This window comes from Corvus moneduloides, chromosome 3 (genome assembly GCF_009650955.1).
Source record: "Corvus moneduloides isolate bCorMon1 chromosome 3, bCorMon1.pri, whole genome shotgun sequence".
Classification (NCBI taxonomy): Eukaryota; Metazoa; Chordata; class Aves; order Passeriformes; family Corvidae; genus Corvus; species Corvus moneduloides.
The window spans coordinates 63,859,664-63,879,452 of NC_045478.1; the positions used below are offsets into that span (position 1 = coordinate 63,859,664).

The 19,789-nt window shown below is 39.1% G+C and overlaps 1 protein-coding gene across 11 annotated transcripts in view; it reads left to right on the plus strand.

Moving 5' to 3' along the window:
* The window catches only part of ARID1B (AT-rich interaction domain 1B), a 329,572-nt gene that overhangs the window by 239,890 nt on the left and 69,893 nt on the right, over positions 1–19,789 (plus strand). For 10 of the 11 annotated variants that reach the window (XM_032101926.1, XM_032101928.1, XM_032101920.1 and 7 more), the window contains one exon: positions 8,300–8,389. The exons of the other annotated variant lie outside the window; for it this stretch is intronic. In XM_032101926.1, coding sequence (XP_031957817.1) covers positions 8,300–8,389 — 90 coding nt within the window. The remainder of the gene's footprint in view (positions 1–8,299; positions 8,390–19,789) is intronic. 11 annotated transcript variants of the gene reach the window in all.

Consider the following 19,789-nt stretch of genomic DNA (forward strand, 5'->3'; position numbering starts at 1 on the left):
TTGGTTAGAATTTGGCAATGTTAAAGTTGGGAGTTAAGGTTTTTCTTAGGTGGCAAATTTTAGAAGTGTATGTCTGCTACATCTGTTGTGCTTCTCAGGCTCTCAAATGCAGTTGACACAATGAGGAACACCTTAGAGAAAAAAATCTCCTCCTAGTTATAAATGCAGTCTAGAGAAGGAGCATTGATAATGAGAAATTCTTCCTTTTGGAACTTGGATTAAATCCCTAAATAGAATTCTGAAGTTTTAAGTTTCAGGTGTGTGGCAGGGTAGGTTTCATTTCTGGAGGGAAGAAATGAGCCAAATATAAGAAAGAAATACTTCCCTCTCCTTTGTTAGAGCTTTTAGATATTTAGCACTTGCATCAATTACAATTTTATATTCTGTTTAATTGACATTTTATAAAAAAATTGAGAATGGTTTTTATCTAGCTGAAGTATATGCTTTTTGCATTACATGTAATTACTAGAAACATGTAATGATGTGTCCCAAGTAATTACAGATTACTAAATCCATGCAACCCTTTACAATCTTCTACTTCAGTCTAAATGCAAGCAAAACTACCATTTTTGTGGAAGGATTAAAAGGAGAGAATGAAAATCACAGTACGACTACAGGATCTGGTTAATTCCCTGAAGAACATAGATGCTTTTTTCCAGTGGCTTGCACAAATTTAAGAAAATATAATTTGCAAAATCTAAAAGCAATTCAGAGGCCCTGTAGAGGTGTGAGAGGAAGCGCTGGCAAGCTGTGGCCACGGCTTCTCCCAACCCCTCTCATCCCAATTCACGCCATCGCTTTAGAGGGACGCAGTGACAGAGTGCAAAACATGTGGAGGGGTGGTTAAACGAGACTTTAGAGGGGGGAAAAAAGAAATTAAGTCAGTGGCTGAGCTTTGAAGAGGTCTGTCTAGTGCAGAGCAGCAAGCGAGTGGGGAAGAAAGGAGCAAGCACCTCATCTAATCTTTCTTCTGGGGACCCAGGTGGACAAATTGGCAACCCTGTTCACAGCCTCCCCCCACCCCCTTTGTAGCGTAAGAACCGCTAATCGGATCCATGCTGCTGCAACTGTGGTTAGTTATTAACAGAATAAAAGCAGATTTCTTCAAAAGAACGGGTTGGGGAAAACGGCTCTACAAAATTGCAAGGTTGTTAGAATCTTAAATGCACAGCAGTCGGTTTTTTCCTATTCTGAATTAGGCGATGAATACGGCCTTTCATCTGTCACTGTGCCCATTTCTTCAGAAGGCAGCCAAACATTAGGCTTCTCAAACAAAAAAAAAATAAAATTGTTTGAAAGGAAAAATATTGGGGAACAGGAAGAATAGGAAAACGAGAAGGAGAAATCAGGTTTTGTTTTTATTAATTTGGCCTGGTGAGAGAAATACGAGCTTGCCTGCTCTATTCAGTTCCTGCATGCCAGCCGCTGTGAGCCACCATTTCTGAATGTGGGGATTAGAAAAGATTTAACTGGTTGCTATCCTGGGCTGCACCATTCAGGACTGGCCTCCAACAGAAATATCCTTGGCTGGAAACTCTCGAGCTTAATGGAAATAATGTATTAAATGGACGTGGAGTTAGGCAGAGGTGAAAGCAGAAAGAATTTGATTCCCCCAAATGAAACTTCTCATAACTGTAAAGTGAAATTACAGGTCTGGGGTGGATGTTACTGAGGATAGAGAAGCAGTGATCCCTAGATTTAGACTGATTTATGCCTTCATTTATACAAATAATTAAATGATGCATCCTTAATTTTGAGGAGCTCTGCTGCCTTCCTGGTTTGCAGCAGAATTTTGGAATTTGTTGGAAAAGAATAGTCCTCAGCAGACAGGTGCTTGCTGTGACCTACTGGAAAGCCACTCATTATTCGGGTGAGTCGCAGGCTTCTGAAGATTCCCATTGACAGCTTGCTTTGGGCTTGTTTCCAAAATCTCAGGGGAAAGTGCTTCACTTTGGTCCCAACAGAGAGGTGACTTCTGCATGGAGCATGGATGAAACAGACCTGCTTGGCAGTGTCTGCTGCTGCTCTCCCTTCCCCTCCAGAGGAAAAAGATACATATTCTCCAGAGGAAAATATATTTTCTTTCTTGCCCCTTGCCACCAAGACCGTTGTCAGTTCAGGCAGTACTAACAATTATTTCACTTCATACTCCTGAGTATTTGTTACAGTCTTCATACCTTACTCAGAGTTTACACAACCTGGGAATAAAACTTGGATGTCTAATTTTACAGATGCCAGTTTCAGCTACTTAATTCTTTTTTTTTGAAGTCCATAATATAATGAATTATTCTGTAGTAAGGATGACATTTGGATGGTGTTCCATAAGTATTACCTTGGGACTACATGCTGAGTAATGAGGATGAAACAAAATATTGACTAGCTACCTCATCCTGTCAGTGTCAGCTTTGCTTTGAATTAAATGTTGTATCGTGTCAAACAAGTAGCCTCTTTTCATGAAATTAGGATGTTTATGCTATTGCATTTGTGCAGAGAAAAGTCAGAGCTAGGGTTCTCCAGGCCCCTTTGTTCATTGTTGCATTTTTTTAATGGAGATCTGAGAGCAATTTAGCACTTAAGTTACAGTGATTTCTCTGAAACTCTGTCACATCCCTGATATGGTGAATGTGACATAGATAGGAAGAAGAAGGTGAGAGTGTAACTTTCGAGAGTTGGTATCTGAGAATTTTACACTTTCATGAGAAGCAAAGTGGGGTTTTTGACTTCTAGTTGATTTTACGTGGATTGTGATAGTCACATATGTTAGGGAATCTGTGTGTTTGAAGCATAATACATTTGTTTTAAGAGGTAATATGGAAAATCAGGGCTAGGCCTGACAACAATCTTGATAACATTTTATGATAAAGAGCATCCATAAATCTGGCTTAAGTTGATAAGCTTCTTGTTTAGAAGCTTGTACAGAAGTTTTGCGCTGCTGCAGTGGAACAAATAAGCTTCTTGCAGTCTCACCTTCAGTGAGCCTCTCAGCCAGCCACCAAAAGCATTCCAAGGCAGGAGGGTTCTGGGTTTGGTCCTAAGTTCCTGGGTCAGGGAGGTGGCAGTTGTCTTGGTAAGCAGGCTGCAGTGGATTACCAGCTTTGCAAGGGGTTATTAGCTGCAGTGGTGCTGAGCAGAGCCAGAAGGCTTGGTCTGAGTGTGTTTGACTCTCCATATCCCAGCACAGCCACAGCTGCTCTATCTGAAAGGGTCCTGATGTCTCAGGCCTTTTAAAACATCTGTGCTCAGATTACTGCATAGATAGGAGGAAGGTTTTAGTATTTTTGTCTTAATTTGAGAGGATATGCAGACAACCCTTACTTTTTACTTGAATGAATAAGTAATTTTAAAAATACTGTTGATACAATAGGAAGCCTGGCTACAATGCATAAATTAAGGAAGAAAATAATCTTTTTTCTTAAGGGGTCATAGGCTTGATAAGATGAAAGAGATAACACGAAACACATGACCAGTTTCCCTTTATGCTACCCACAGAAAAATTTCTTTCCTTTGAGTCATTTGCACCTCACTTCCAATTTCCTGAAGAGCTCATTTGAAACACTCCCATATAGAAGCCTACTTATGTTCTTTCATTTCTGATGTAGGGATCCGAGACCCAGAATGTCTCTTCTGGTCTGTGAGCCTTTATTGTAACACTGACTGTGTGATGAGTATCCTGTTATTTTATCAGATCTCATCTTAATCACTAGATTTTCAGGACCTCATTATTCCTAAAACAAAGTTGTTTCAAATTCCAGTAATGGTTTGATTATCCTCCTAAACATCATCATGCTCTTTTCCCTCCCTGATATTTAGCCTCAAATATGTTTTTAGAAAGAAGTTACAAAATTCTCGCTCTAGATTTTGCCGTAAAATAATACTCACACTTTCAGCCTCCTGTCATTTCATTCTGGTTAGCATCGTGGCACCATTCCAGTTTGCATTAGGCTTTCTGGGTTTGTCCTTATGAAGGCTCTCCAGTGACACATCAGCAGTGATGTTGTGTTGCCTTACCTCTACTGTAAACAATCCTGATTTATCCTAGTGATAAATTTGTTTCTTTGAGTGCCACATCACATGGTTAGTTATACCTGTTTGTAGGCTATAACCATTTTAGGTCAACAGATATGGTCAGATTTTTCCTTCCTTTTCTTCTCCCATGACTACCTGATAATCTACAGCTCTTCAGTTATAAAAGGCCTGGTTCTGATCCATGAATATAAATGTTTGCATTTTTAATAATCCAGGCCAAAAGGTGGTACCAAGGGTTTCTTAGGTAGTATTTTGATCATCTTTTGTATTGACTAATATTCCCTACTTTCCCTAATGACATTGATCACAATGTCATTAATCCAGTCATAGCTCTCAGTTCCTAAATTAGTTTGGGAATTGTCCCAAAGACAACCCACAAGATCTGTGACTTCTGCCTTTCCTTTAAACTAGTGTTCCATTTTCAATACAGGCTGTGATCAGTCCCCACCCTTCAGTTCCTCATGCATCTTAAAATTCCTGTGCTTATATCCCTCCTTCCCCCTTTAACTAGTTATTTCCCAGAGGGAACCTGTTATCACCAAAGTGTTTTCTTGATTCAATTGTTCAGGCGTAATTCTGTGAGGTATTGTCCAGCTGGTACAGGGTGTCTCAGTCAAGCATCCTCCAGTATCATTACAGTGATGGGAGCAGAGAGCCCTCAGCATGTTTCAAAACATTGCTGATGTGGACTGTAAGGACCCCTCCTCAGCAGGATACCAAAGGTCTGCTCTTGCTTGCTATGTTGGCCCTAAGGAATTTACTTTTTACAGTTTTAACTGCATGGCTGTAGCCCTAATGCAATTGCTATTTAGTACTTTTCTCAGTCCATCTTTTCCAAAGGTAGCATGCAGTCTCTCCTGACTCCATTTGAAGTGAAGATTTTCCAAGTGCAAAAATTTAAAAGCGTTCGACATAATTTAAGAAATAGAAACCCCGCTTACAAGTATGCATTTTTTAATTCCCTTACCTCTTCATCTGACTCTTTTTTTATTTTAAATAGCAGATACTATATTAGGTAGACTGCTGGTTTTGGTAGTTTTAACAATTAATTTTACTAGATAGCTATATAACTTTGAATAGCATTTTGCTCCTCTGTTAAATATAGGGGAAAGAACTAGTGTGGCAGCTTCTATCCCTTTAACATGCATTATTGCATTTTCTGTGGTTTTGCATAATAGAAGTATTGTGAAACATCTGTAGTATTCATTTTGCATACATTTTGGCAGGTGGAGTATCTCACCAATGTGGCAACAATGGTATACAAAACATGGGAAAAGGTCATCCCTGTTTAAACTTCCTTCTGTGTATCGCTGGGTCAAAGGAGGCAGTAGTCTGTCAGTGAAAAAGAAATTACTGGATTTTTTTTCTCTCTCTTAAATAGCTGTAGAATTTATGTTAAAAACGAAAAAGGGTTGTTTTTCTTTTGTAGACATTTTCCTTCCCTAATAAAATACAAAAGTCTGTTCATGTATTATTTAAAGTGTCTTCCAAGAAACACAAATGCAATACTGTTTGAAAGAGAGAAGGATTACTGTCATTTAAAGGAAAGAAATGGAAAATCTTTAAGGTCATTTCTTTTCATGACAAAGAAACTTAGAAAGCATGGCAGACAGGATCTTCAAAGGTTTTAAAGTCCTGTCATCAGCTCCCAATCAATAGGAGCTAGATACCCAAATTAAGAGTTCAGTTCAAGTCTTCAAAGGTATTTGGGTGCTTAACCTCCTTTTACCTTTCACATCACTTCTAAGAATAAAATGGCAGCTCGATTGAAAACATTTTGATGCAGTACCTTCATGTCCAGCACCTGGATAATCTGTAGCACCCACTGATAATTAGCGTGCTGGATACTTCTCTTGTAAGTTTGTTACTTGCTAGAATATGTGTAGAGTTGGTCGTGTGTATGAAATGTTATGAAATTTTACTTTGAAGTTTGTTTAATAAGGAAAAAATAGAAGTACACTGACAAAATAGCACTAGTGTTTGCAGAGGCTGATAATTTCAGTGAATCTGCAAAACTCCTGGGTCTGTATTGACTGAGGATGCAGATGAAACTGATTTCTTTGTACAAGTTGTACAGGTACTGTTCTAGGCTTTTACTTTCACTGTCTGTGCTTGCACATTTGCCTGTACAGGATTAGGATCCAGCCAGATAACTGATGTTACTGTCAATGTAAAAAAACAGACACCATGTATAATATGCAAAATATGTTGCCTATCATAGATACTCTGTGCACTATAGCTTTTCTCAAAGTTGCCAAGCGTCCACCTAAAGGAGGGATCCTGCTGAGAGCTATGTGGTGCAGTCAGGAGCAGCCTTGCCTTTATTATTTACTTTTTTTAAGTGTTTGTAGAAATCTTAGATGGTTCCCATATACTTGAAGTGCTCTGTCTGATAGTGGTGCCTGGGGCATACACGGTGGAAGTGGCAGTGCTCTGTGTTAACATGGAAATGCTGTTTGTTTACAGTCTTGAGTCACTGAATCCTTCCTGTCAAGCCGAAAGCTTTCATTATAATGCAGGCACTTACCATCTCCACAGCCTGCTCTTGAGTGACATCAAAACATAAGCTGGAATTTGTCATTATTATTGTCATATGCCTCAGAGTTCGTGAATGGGCCATGGAACCCAAAGCCTTGGGCGCTGAGTGGCATGTTTGGTCTTTTGGAGGAACAATTCTGCCTCTAGTCCAGCATTTGCATCTCTGAGACAGTTGTCACAGCTGCTCCTAGTAATGTTGACTGTCCTGTTTTTAGTGCAAAAGCACCTCATCTGAATAGCTAGGCAATGGTTACACTCCACATTTTATAGATTTTCTCTTTATTCTGTATCAGTCTGGCCTTTCTTCAGAGTTGATGCTGAGAGCCGGTGGCTTTGGGGATGGGAAGTGGATGGGGCAGAGCAGACACATTTGCTTTCCTGCATTTGTATCCAACTCCGGGCCCTTGGTCGCTCTAAAGGGCAGCCCCTACTGCCCCGCTGTCAGCCCGGCTCCCAGCGCCAGGACCGTCCGCAGGATTCTTGCTCCTGCCACTGCAGAAGGGCAGCTGCTGAGCAGGAGAAAATGAGTCTCAGCAGGCACAAATCTATTGCCTGTGTTTTTATTCTGTCCATTTCTTTCAAATGGAAAACAATCCGAACAGTTTTTGAGGATGAGGGATATAAACCTGTCTGCTGCTATTTATACTGTGCTCGTCACTGCAAGTGTCTAAATGCTTAAAGTGTGTATTTGCTGCCTAACCTGAGGTGGTCTTCAAGCCTCTTGGGCTGTCACAAGCAGGCATGTCTCAGACCAAGAGCAAAGAGGAATCCTAGGGGATGTCCAGGCCTCATTCTTCCTCCTGCTTGGGCTGTGGCAGGTTGACTTAAGCACAAGGCTTCGGGGCATTGGGAGGGTGGTAAGATGAACCTCCCTTGTTGACACAGTGTTGAATGGTGACCCGGAGGAGTGACTTGCATCAGTGCAATAAGCACTTGCCTTATTATCTATTAACATTGCAAGGGAACATTTTGTGTTCTGAGCCTCACAGCACTGGGAGTGTTGTTCTTGTTTGGGTGGGTAGACAGCAGTGGATGTCTTTTGAACAAGGTCATAAAAATGGATGTGTCTGTTCGGGCTAGTTATTTTAGTTATTTTAATAAATAACTTCCCTTTGCTTTTATTTGAATAAGATACCCCTTTTCTGTCTGCTCTCTTTCAAACATTCACTTTCACCATGTGTGCCTACATGTTATTCTTTATTCCCATATTCTACATGGACATTCAAACAATATTAAAACCACTGATTCATTGAAATACTTTTTAAACTGTTGTTGTTAGTAATTTTTGTATTGACCGAAATTTTCATTGGTAATATTGTTGGCAGCAGTCCATGTCTGCCTGGCTGGAGGCCAGTTTAAGCTCAGCAGGATGAGCCCTATTGTTCAGCAGACTTGGATTTTGTTAAACTCTCTAACAGAAATATGTGTCAGGAGATTTGCAGCTATAAATTGGATCATGTTGGTGAGGTTGGGAACTCGCTCAGTGCGAAATTGAACATTTCGCCATGCCTGTTGCTAAATGTGTTTGTGCATGTTTCCTCCATGGGTTTCAAAAAATAAAAGAAAAAAAAAAGAAAAAGGTATGAAAAAAGCTAGACCTGTTGAGCTCTGTCTTTACCTTATACAGCTGGTACTTTCTTTGATGTTGGTGGTTGAAAAATGCAGCAATGCTTGGTTTTGTGCATTGAAATGCTAAAAGCAAGTCTGTTATCCCTTTTTTCTCTATGTGTTACAGGCAGTCAGATGCCACCACAGCCTCCTGGCAGCCAGTCAGAATCCAGCTCCCACCCTGCCTTGAGCCAGTCACCAATGCCACAGGACCGAGGTTTGTTAGGTGTTGGGGCTTTCTCAGTTGGTGCCAAATGCAGCCTTCATTTTAAGTTGCACATTAGCAATGTGAGATTTCCTGGTATTTCTTTTCTTTTCCCAGGGAAAATAATGACAGTCTTCATTGTAAAAGGCTTGGGGGGTTTCCGTCTCCGGGGAAAGAGCAGTTGAATAGCAGGTTTTACCAAACTATAATAGAAAACAAGGTTTTCTCAAAATACAGTGAATGCCCAGGGTATAAAGGCAGTTTCTGTAAATACTTGAGTCATGTCCTGGACAGTACAACTCTTTGTTGTCTATCTTGGAATTAAGATGTAGAGAAAGAGTGCTAACTATGAGCGGTTTTGCCACTATTCTTAGAATTGTCATTTCTAATATCTTTGCATGGACACAATAGTTCTCTAGCCCGTTCTAGGATAAAAATATCTTTAAATATAAAGGGAAATCAAATATTTAGGTCAAATGGTTCAAACATTTGGAAATCTTGCCATGGAAAACCTTGCAGGCAACAGCACTGTTCTAAAAGGGTGCTCCCTACCATGTGCTCACAAAAATAAACAGAGCATTTTCAAATTAAAGTTACCTTTTATAAACTTTAAGCCCTTTTTCCATTCACCTCTTTTCTCCCTAGCTCATGGAAGATAGTTGTCGCAGCTTTGTTGCACGGCCATACGTGCGATCAACTGCTGTAAACTGGGCATCCTGTCCATGCAGTGGTTAACATGTGCCAGTGACAGGCTTGCAAAACAGACACATGATAACTGTGATAAACATGGAGTTATTTATGAAATGCCCCTCCTAAAATTGCTTCCAGAAATATCCCAAGTAGCACCATATGGGGATACCATAAATACTAGAAGTTTTCTCACAGTGAAACAAGTTGAACTCACAGAATGACAAATTTCTGGGATAGCATCCAGGAGGAGCTAAGAGGACTCACAAAGAAGAGCAGAGAGTCTTAATTTTTGCTATTTTTCTGGGTTGAATGTCCCCTCGTCCAGGAATGCTGATTAATGAGAACATGAAATACAGAATTCCATGCTCATTTGTTTTGTTTCCTTTTCAGTCATTCTTTATACTCAGTTGTTAGTGCAGGGTCTTATTTTCCCATTAAAAAAAATCAGAATAATGTACATGTTTGGGGAAAAAAGAATGCTCTCAGTACCCAATACAAATATATGATGCTTTCTGGGATAGAAATGTCACAAGGCAGCAAGAATGGATCGGATGGAGGCTTTGAAGACTCAAACATCTCAGAAAGATGTGTGCATTTCCTAACACAACTGGGTCTTGGCATAAAATGTTACACTGCCCAGTAATAATTTTTTCTGCAGTGTGTGTTCCTCACCTGGCTTTGGGGGACAAGTTAGGCCTGACAGAGCTGGAAAGGTCGAACCTGTTCTGCTTCAGAGCAAAACTGGGGTTCATTGTATGGTCAGGAGAGGTGGACACCTGAATACCTATTCAGAAGTAAAACAGAAGACAGCTGCCATAATTGGGAAGTCAAACAAGTAAGTAAGTAACAGTGAGAGAAATAAAATTTACAGATTGATTTAGTTTGTTTTTTCCTCTTTGCAGTGAGAATTGTGGGTATATTCTTAGAGAAAATGTGTTCAGGAATGTTACAGGTTTTGCACACTTCATATACAAAATCTGGTGTAATATGCATGATCCTTGTGACCCAGCTTGTACAAGAAGTCCATTTGTTTCATGCAGGAGATTCAAAATTTGTAACTAGCTAGGTCATATTGATTTTGCAGAACACGTTCCCCAAAGCTTCTCTAAAGTCTGTGCTGTACGCATAAACATGCGTGCATTCCCTTTTGTGCCCTGCCATTGATTAGAGGCTCCTTTGAAATGGAAAACTTCACCTTTTAAAAAGGCTGTTACATTAGTTGGTTCCTTTGCTTGCTTGAACTGGTTTCAACAGAACTTGAAGAAAGGAAGGAGGGGGAATGATGGGGACTCAAAGGGAAGGTGCTTGTCATTTACTGATAAAAACCTGAGCAGAAAATCGTTGCTGCTAAGGACACCTGATCCTTGGGCATCTGTTACAGTAATTTAAACTCTCAGCTTACTGATACACTTTCTCCAAAAAAAAAAAGAGAAAAAAAAGGAAAATGAAAACAAAACACCCAGAGACACTCCATAGGATAAGGTAAAGTTGTTTGTTTTCACACTTAGTATAGCATTTCTTTCCTTGTTTAGAGAGAAAATTGGGTGGACAAAAGACTGCTAGTCATTGCTTGAGCAGAATCTTCTGCTCTCAATACTTGAAAAAAATGTTATTTACCAGCTATCATGAAGATTGACCGATGGGTGGGGTCTGAGCTGCAGCACTTTTGCATGCTAAACCACTACCTTGAACCATTAAGGTTACAGTTGTTTTATTGTCAAAGTGTTTGATTATATTTTACCTGCTTTCCATGGTTACTCAACACCCATTTGGAATCTTTATGTTTGCCTGCCTAAGACTGTGCATCACCAGTCATACCATGCAGCATGAAGCAATGACCACGTTTTTAGATGTACATTCTGTGTGTGAAAGTAGGGGAGTAGTAATGTAGTGCATATACACAGTAATAGGAATTTCTTGGGGGATTGAATTTTTTTTTGTTCTCCTCAGCCTTCTTTTTATACAGCTTATTTCATACTTTCTGTAATGAGCATTAAAATGCTTACTTTTTAAAAATAATTTTTAATTTTTTCGTGTCCTGCTCAAGCTGTAGAACATTTGAACCTGCTCAGTGTAAATGTAGCCTGCTATTCTAGGCACTTTTATTCTTGTCCCACAACTGATAACTGGCCACTGTTGTTTGATGCCCAATCAGTGAAGTAGTTTTAGTTCTACCAACACACATTGTCTACCTAGGAAACAAGAAATTGCATTTATTTATGTACATAACCTATTTCTTAGCTCACATGACTTTGAAAGCACTGGGACTTGAAGTAAGTCCCATACATCTTAAAGCACTGTTGGAGCCGGCCAGCTGCGGAGACAGACTGGTGTCAGAAGTCTTTTGGAGAAGCGAGAGTGTGTTTAGCCACTGTTGAATCCCAACAATTACCATTACTTGGGGCTACCATAATGACAGTGTAGTCATGACTAATTGAGGTAGTCATCGAAAGTTGCTGTGTTTTTGGGGGGAGGGTGCACGTTTTGCTCTCCGTTTCTGATAGACTTACGCCAGACTTTCATTTATATGATCAAAAGTAGGGGTTTGATATTTTGTGTTTATTGAAGTCAAAGCTCTTTATAGACTTTTGTGGCATCAGCCCCAGAGGTAGGGCGGCAGTAATACCTCAGCTGTCATAATCATTTGGCAAATACTTGAGGTACACAGCCGCTTGGGTTCCCTGTGTTCAGCTGTATCTACTTATTTGTTTGGGTTTTGGAAGCTGTACTTTGAGGATGTACTTAGTAGCCAGAATAGTGAGTTAGAAGTTATTTCTAGGGATCAAATAGAAGCCCGGCACATCCCAATTGACCCCCTAATTTAGTTTCCTGAAGCTGCAGCCTGAAAAAGAAACCTTCGTCCTGGCCGTTAGCTTATACTCCCATTCTTACTTTTGTAAACTAATGAAGATTTCTGTTTGCTTCTATGAACACTCACCTCTGCAAGCACTATTAGGAGAATATGTGTCACAATGATGTTGAAATAGGCACTTTTACCCCTGCAGGAATGAATGGTTCCTTATGTAATTTTGAAAAAGCTTAGAAAACTTACTTGCTTTTAAATAGTATTTTCATGCTTAAGCAGTTGGGTATGTAGATGTCAGGTTTCAGTCTTATATTAAAATAATGAATTGGGAGCTCCTGAAAACCATTGAATTTAATGAAAACAGTTAATGACTTCACATTATTACTCTAGCAAGCACTCTCATAATGGGGATACTTAAAGAAACCTTATTTATTAGTGCAAATGTATATGGGTCAGAATTAATTTTTAAAAAATCTTTAATTGTTTTCCCCTTATAATTTTCACAGCAGTACATAGTTAAATATTCATGATAATGCTGATGATATGCTAAAGGTCTGAAATAGATCTGGAGTCTCAAAATCAACACAGGTTATTTAACCCTTTTCATCTAATGCACCATTGGGGACTTGCTGAGTGAAATCCCAGAGCACTGGAATAATTAGAAGATAGTAATGAGGATTTAATTAGTCCTTGAGATATGCTGAAATAGGACCACTGAGAACTTTTCTTTTTGGACATGGATTGCAAGCAGAATTGATGCCGTTGCAGCTGCTGTGATGTGCTGGAAAATGTATTCCATTGCTGGAGGCAGTTTCATGGCAGCATTCTGTGCCTGTCAGATCTATGTGGACAGTGCCTGGAGTAAGCACCTCCGAAATTGTTGAATAGAAGTTGCTGCCTTCTCCATCACCTTCTCCTAGTACCGTTTCATTTTTTTCTTTTTTATGTCATTCTTTCTGTTGTACCTTTATTTCATTCCATGTTGACATCCAGCTTTTGAGGAGTGTTGTACAGTTGTGTGCTCTATTAAAAACATGTCACAGACAGGGACAAGGAGTAAGAAACTGCACGCTCTTAATAGTACAGGTGTTAGACTAAGCAAAGTTTGGATCTTTCTGACACTACTGCTTGTAAGGTTTATCCTCAGATCTTGTCCTTATTTAGTATTAGATCTTCACAGAAGTGATATTTATCAGTAGCTGCAATGTAGTAAATTTAAATAGCTTTTTTGGCAGTCAAGATGTTATCCAGTAAGAGGTTGTAACAGATGGGATGTGATCAGGCATTTTGATGTTCTCTTTGTGCTTCCCTACAAACACTAAGTAGTAGCAACTGAATTCATGTAACTAAAATTTCCTAATTTACCCATTAGATTTCATACAGGTATTTTTCTCCCCTTTAACTGTTTTCTGGGCATACTTATTTATACACAGTCATCACATAAATTCCGCTGTCATGCATTTTCTTCTAACAAAATATAAATGTTTTTGCTTGTGTGGAAGACACAGAATACCAATCAGGTGTTTTGCACCTACAATTCCTGATCAGATTTATGGCTTAATACTGACATTTGATGGTAGAGATTCTTTCCCCTGAAATCTATTTTCTTCTTAAAAAGAGAAACCAGAAGGAAGAAAATAGATCAAAGAATTCTTACTGCAACAAAAAAGATACTGTAGTTTGCTTTTATATCTTAAAAAGACTTTTTCCCTGAGAATACGTTTTTTGCTCTCATTTGGGGATTTGGGATCTATTCAGAGCACTGAGGAGCTAGAGAATAAAACGATTCTTGTCATTAACATTCTTCTGCTTGCCATGTTAACGATGACACCACTTAAGGTTAAATCAGACTTGGTAATAAGTTTACTTGATGTAGACTGAAGTGTTTCAGGCTCTTAAAGAAAGATGCTTGAGACATGCATAGAGTGCAAAGCCACAGGTATGTTTGAGTGCCTCTTCTGCACACAGCGTTCTCCAAGTGGGTCAGTGCAGGGGAGCTGAGCTCTGTCTGGTATGCAGGAACATTGCCAGACTGGGAGGAAATCTTCATGCCTGGAAAACTGGGGTTAGAGGAATTGTGCCCTCAATAAGCAGAAAAAGTGCATCGCATAAGGAGGAAAAGCAGGTTTTAGTTAAAACTGTCACACTAACTCTGTAAAACATCCTTTTTTTATCTCAAGTCACTTGATGAAGTAGGAACATGATGCATAGGAGTACACGGAGCAGGGTCTGTGTGTGAAGGCAGAGCCATGCAGTAGAGCCAGGCACTAAGCTTCTTCGGTGACTCAAAAAGCTACATTAGTTTCTCAACTTAGTGAGTGCTGAATTTAGCGACAGTCTTTAAAAAAGATCGGGCCATCATTCGTTTTTACCTCTGTATTTTTAATTTGACTGTAAAAGTGGAAGTGCACTGAAATACAGTGTCAGTGTGATGAGCAGTTTTTTTAAATGTGTACATGCTATTTTTCTTTGCTATTTTGATTAGCAATGCACAGCAAAAAAGCTTACAATATGTCTACTTTGATTAGTAATCAACATCACTGGGATGAAAAGTTACTGCTTTTCTCCCTGAGCTGTGGAGTGCATAGTTTTGTGTCTGTTTGTCTCTCAAGTGTTTCAGGAAGACCTGGTTTTCTTGGCCAAAAGTATTAGAAATTACGTTAACTCTGCCAAAACAGGTTAATTCTTAAAGAAGTCAATCGCCATTTGAGGATACTGGTTTCAGACTATACTTGGATTTAAGACATACAGTAGCCAGTCTCAGCTTTAGGTTGATCTGATTAGTTGTGGCCTACACTAAATATACAGCAGGCCATCTGCAAGAAGAATCAGAGGACAAAAGAGTATGATTTACATATGATAAGCCATGCTGGGAGACAGCAAGACTGCAGAAGTAGAATGTGAAGTAGGTAATAATATCTGTACAATCAAAACCCAGAGTGAGGTCTCAAATAAATTTTGTATACTAGCAGCTGGTCATTGCACTCTTTTTGCTGATGTTAAATCTCATTATACTTGGAGATAAATCTTTATTTCATTTTTTAAACTAAATTGGGGATTCTCTTTCTGAAATTAGGGAGCAGAATTCACTTATTCTGAGAGAGTTTATACAGTTGCCAGCAGAGAGACTTCTCAATAGAAAAGTTTCCTGTGACTTCATTAGGCAGCCATCAAATTCCCTGCCTCTGGGCTCAGGGAGCACGATAAGCTACAGCAGTTACTGATGAAGAACTTGACAGAGTGACAGTCAATGTTGGTGTCACACGCTTGATGTAAAGTTACTGGGTATGATCCCTGTCCCTGGGAGAGCTTCCCATCGTGGCCTATAAACTGGGAGCTGCCTGTGGTCTTCCTGTTCAGCAGCACCATGGTTGTCAGGACACTCTACTTCCTCAGTACCTAACTTAACCTTTTTATAAAGCTTCTGTAACGATAAACAACCTCTGATCTAAGACCCTTTATGTCTTTTTAAATTAATATACAGGACACTGAGTTGAAATCTATATAATGTATATATTTATAGCTATCACTGGATAATTCCTACCATCCCAAAGGATCCCAAAAGAATAAACACTCATCAGGGAACAGCTGCAAATCAAGGAAGGGAAAAATCAGTCAAATCATAAATCATGGTAAAAATAAGACTGAGGCAAAGGCATTTTGGGACTGGGGACAACACACTCATTTTGTGTTTTTGAAAGAAACATTATGATTTATTTTACATGTGTGCAACAGAAAAGACACATCACATATATTTTAGTTTTGTCCACAAAATATATATATAGTGGTCTTCAATATATTTACTTCATGAAAAGGAAGATCTGAGTTGATCCAAGGAACCTTTGAACAGCAGTATCTGGGGAGGGTTAATTTTTCAAACCTGAGATTTAGACCATTAAGCCTGCAGGCTTTGCACATTACACATTATAAAATGCTGTTCCTTCTTTGCTCTCCTCCGTGATTTTCCTAAGTGTGCATGTTACTAGCAAAACTTAAGCAAATGTCGATTGTGCAAAGCAGACGGACTCCTCAGATTTTTCATGTTGCTGCTGAGATTAATTCTAGCAGCCCAAGCTACCTACTGAAATTCAGGATTCCCTTCGGGGGCAATTGGGAGGGCAGGGTGGGCGCTTTTGTACTGCAAGTCACTGTGACCCTGATTTTTCAAGCACCATAGTAAAAGCATCTTGTGTAAGGTAGATTACAGTAACAAATTATGTGAAAAATGGGGCTTGAGCAATGTGGTTTTTGTTTAGTCTGTGCATGAACGTCTCCACAGATGTCTTTCCTTCTTTGTCCTCAGTATAGCACTTAAAATTTGCATCAGAGAGCGTTATGCAAGGTTTGCATTAGGAAAGGTTGGGTATTTCTTCCCTGGCTACCATCTGGGTAATCTGTCTGATCCTTCCCCAGATTCTAATTTATCAATGATAGATTATATGAATTTCAAGGCTAGGCAGTAGCAGAGGGAGGTTTAGGGGTGGGAAAAATTTAAACATTATTGCATGCTATACATAGACTGAGGTTTTGTAATATCAGAGAGAGAAGCAGAGGAGATTCAGCCAGTTAACCTAATAGCACAGCTGGTAAAACACGAGGGGGTCTGAGTTAAAACCTTAGCTAGGTCATTAGTTTCCATCTTCCCCAAAGCTATTCACATTGTGAAGAGAAGCAGTCAGACAAATAAACAGTGAGGAGACTGTAAGATAGATATTAAAGCATAATAAGAAAATAATTTCAAAGAAAAAGAAAACCAGTCCAGCACTTTCTCTTAAACAGAACATTGGTCTTTCTGTGGAAACGAGAAATACTGCAGTGATCTTTGCAGGAAGAACTAATTTTGCTATGGTGATGTTTTCCATTGCTGTTTCACATAAGCAAAGAAACATTCTTTGTTGAATGGATGTGAAGAAATGTGGTGGTTGTACTGCAGATATTAGCAGATGCCATTGTGAAAATAAATTGTCCAGATACCAGAGGGAAATCATGTCACTGTTACTCCAGCCTAGAGAACTTCAGCATGGTTTTAGTGGTGCTCTGATGGACTTGGAGAAGATGACATGGTTTATGTGGGATTTTATGTGGGCTGAAAAAAGAGCTCAGTGTAGAAACTTGATTATGTTTTTTCACGGTTAATGGAGAAAAATTAGAAGAACCTCTAATTAGAAGAAGAGCAGTTCATTAGAAGAAGAACAGTTCTCAGAAGAACTGAGAGAGAGAATGTCTGAGGAAGGAAAGTCTGCCAAAAACTGTATCATGGGTTTGCAAACATTTGCTCTTTTTTCTCAAAGAACTTTCTCCTAAAAACATTTTGGGACTTTTTGTTAAAAATAGAATGTGATTGGAGAAGAAAGAAGAAATTTTAAGTATTTTTTTTTTAGCTTTTATAAAATATTATATGTGAAGATATTGCATTGGTGTAGTGCAGGTGTTTTATTTATTTGATTTCTTATTTCTTTTACCTGCCTATTAACTGGACAGGAATATTGAGAATTAGTATTTGCAGTGTCTAAATGAGATTGACACTGCAGGCTCAGCCACTCATGCTCACCAACCCATCACCCTGTGGTGCATATTGCTAAGTCAGATGCTTCGTGTGTGTCAAACATAGGGCTAGCTGGGCATATGTTATTAAGGTTGCTTTCTGGAAAATGAAAGTAAGATGGGGTATCTCAAATGTAAAGAAACCTTGTGCCTGCTTGCTCTAGATACCAGGTTTTTTTATGCCACCCACATGATTTCACTTGATTTACTTGGTTTGTATTCTGATACATGGGTCAAACCTTCACCAGTTTCTTAATTGCTGTTATTTGTTTAGACCTGTATAACATTTTTGTCTGCTTAGGTTTTTTCCAGTACCTAAATCTCCCTCACTGTGTCCTTCTCAGTGTTTATTTTAAGTAGCACCTTAGGGGTAGGTACCACGCCATTCTTTGCCTGTGACAGTAAGTAGTTTATGGCCAGGTAGAGCTGGCCTCCCATAAGCAATGGCACAATAGTATTTTCTTAGCTCCTGCTGTCTGTAAGCCACACATCTCCAGGTTTGACCACACCATTTGAAGATGTTCATTCAAGTACCATCAACAGTCTGCAGACAATCTGGTTGCATATTTAGGGTTCTGGTATCACCGGCTTATGTGAGAATAACCAACTCTTTCAATTACTAAAACAATTAATGTGTGTGTTGTGTTCTGTTGGATGTTTCCTTGCAGTGCTCTGAGGTGCTGACTGTGGACATGTTTAGCTGGGCAAAAACCCAGACATGGTTCATCAGTCCAAAGCCTTCCTGAGCTGTCCTTGCCATCTGAAATGGGTGGGCTAGGCAGTGTTTCAGTCTGACTGTGATGTTCCTCAGCATCCTGCCATGCTAACAGGGTGCCAAATCACAGAATAATGCTTTTCATTTGTTTAGTTTTACCCTGACACATCTATCTCAGTGTTGTTTGTCCACAGATGAGCTAGATATGGGAGTCACTGCTTTAGATCCATTGCAGTTCTGTTGTATTCTCTGTTGAAAATCCTGAGAGAGTGGATAGAACCCAAACTGCTATCTGAGGAAGGAAGGTCTGCCAAAAACTTGTGTCATGGGTGTGCAAACATTTGCTCTTTTTTCTCAAGGGTACTGACCAGTGCCTTGCTTAAATACCAAGCATTGGAAATTTCTGTGATTCTCCCCACACACAAGTTTTTCCTTTAGAGGTAGTGGAAAATATCTCTTCACGTACTTAATTTTTTTGAGCTGATTCATAAGTACAAGATTTTATGTTATTTTTCTCTAATTAGTTGATGAACACTGTATGCATCCAATCTGTTTTTACTTTTCTTATTCCATGATTTTCAGAGTAATAAGCCTGTCTAGCCCTTTCTTCAGCCTCTGCCCTTGAACAAGGGGAACTTCCTTATTCCTTATTCGGAAAGGTTCCTCAGTTGTTTTCGTCCCAAGTTGTGTCACTAAGCATGCCCCTCTAGAAAGAGCCATAGCCCTGTGTATTTTTTACTTAGGTAAGTTCATTTTTACAATATACTGTTGCACATCGTACCTTTCCTAATTTTTTATTTATCAGATGTGTAAGTTAATGGTGATCTGCTATCGCTGTAAACTCCAACGTTTTTGTGAGCTTAAAATGAGTAAGTGTTCCACATGTTTTCAGGTTTAATTCATTCATGAAAATCAATGCACTACTCCTGGCTAAATCAAAAGACCTCTCATTGACCATGGGTTAAGTGTGTGCCAGTGGACAGTTGCTGTCTGTCAACTGATATGCAATAACCTGTTCCTTTGTAGTCACTTCCTTTTTGTTTGAGCTTCTACTTTTCTGTAAGGTTTTTTCATATTCAAGCCAAGATTTTTAAATGTCGGAAGAATCCGTCTGAGATTTTACAGCAGCACCCAGCACGTTCAGTAGGTGTTTTTCATGGGTAGTGCTAAGGAGATAGTATTCAAGAAACAGATGGTTTTGTCTTGGTCAACGTACAAATGTAATTAAGACAACCTTAGTGCATAATTTCATGAAGCTTTAGTAATTTACTGTTGTGTATCTGTTTTGTGTATATATATGCCTGAGGGAAAGACAAGTTTCTGAATGTTTTTAAAAAGGCATCATAAGTGGTACTAGCTATATTATATATGTGGCTATATATATATAGTGTATTACCAGGTGTTAGTGCTGTTTAGGACAACAGAGGCTTCGTTTTTGTATTTTCCATCATCAAAGGAGCAGAAACTCTTTTATCATAAGCATTGCTCAGTTTATATTTTTTCTCTATATTTTGCTAAAAAGAAAGAAGAAAAATAAAATGCTTCCTGACCATTTTTAAACCCTGTATGTATGTTCTATTTGAACATGCAAACATATTTTATTGTTGCTATGGTGTGATAATTGTTAATAGTATGCTACTCTTCCACTGAGAACAAA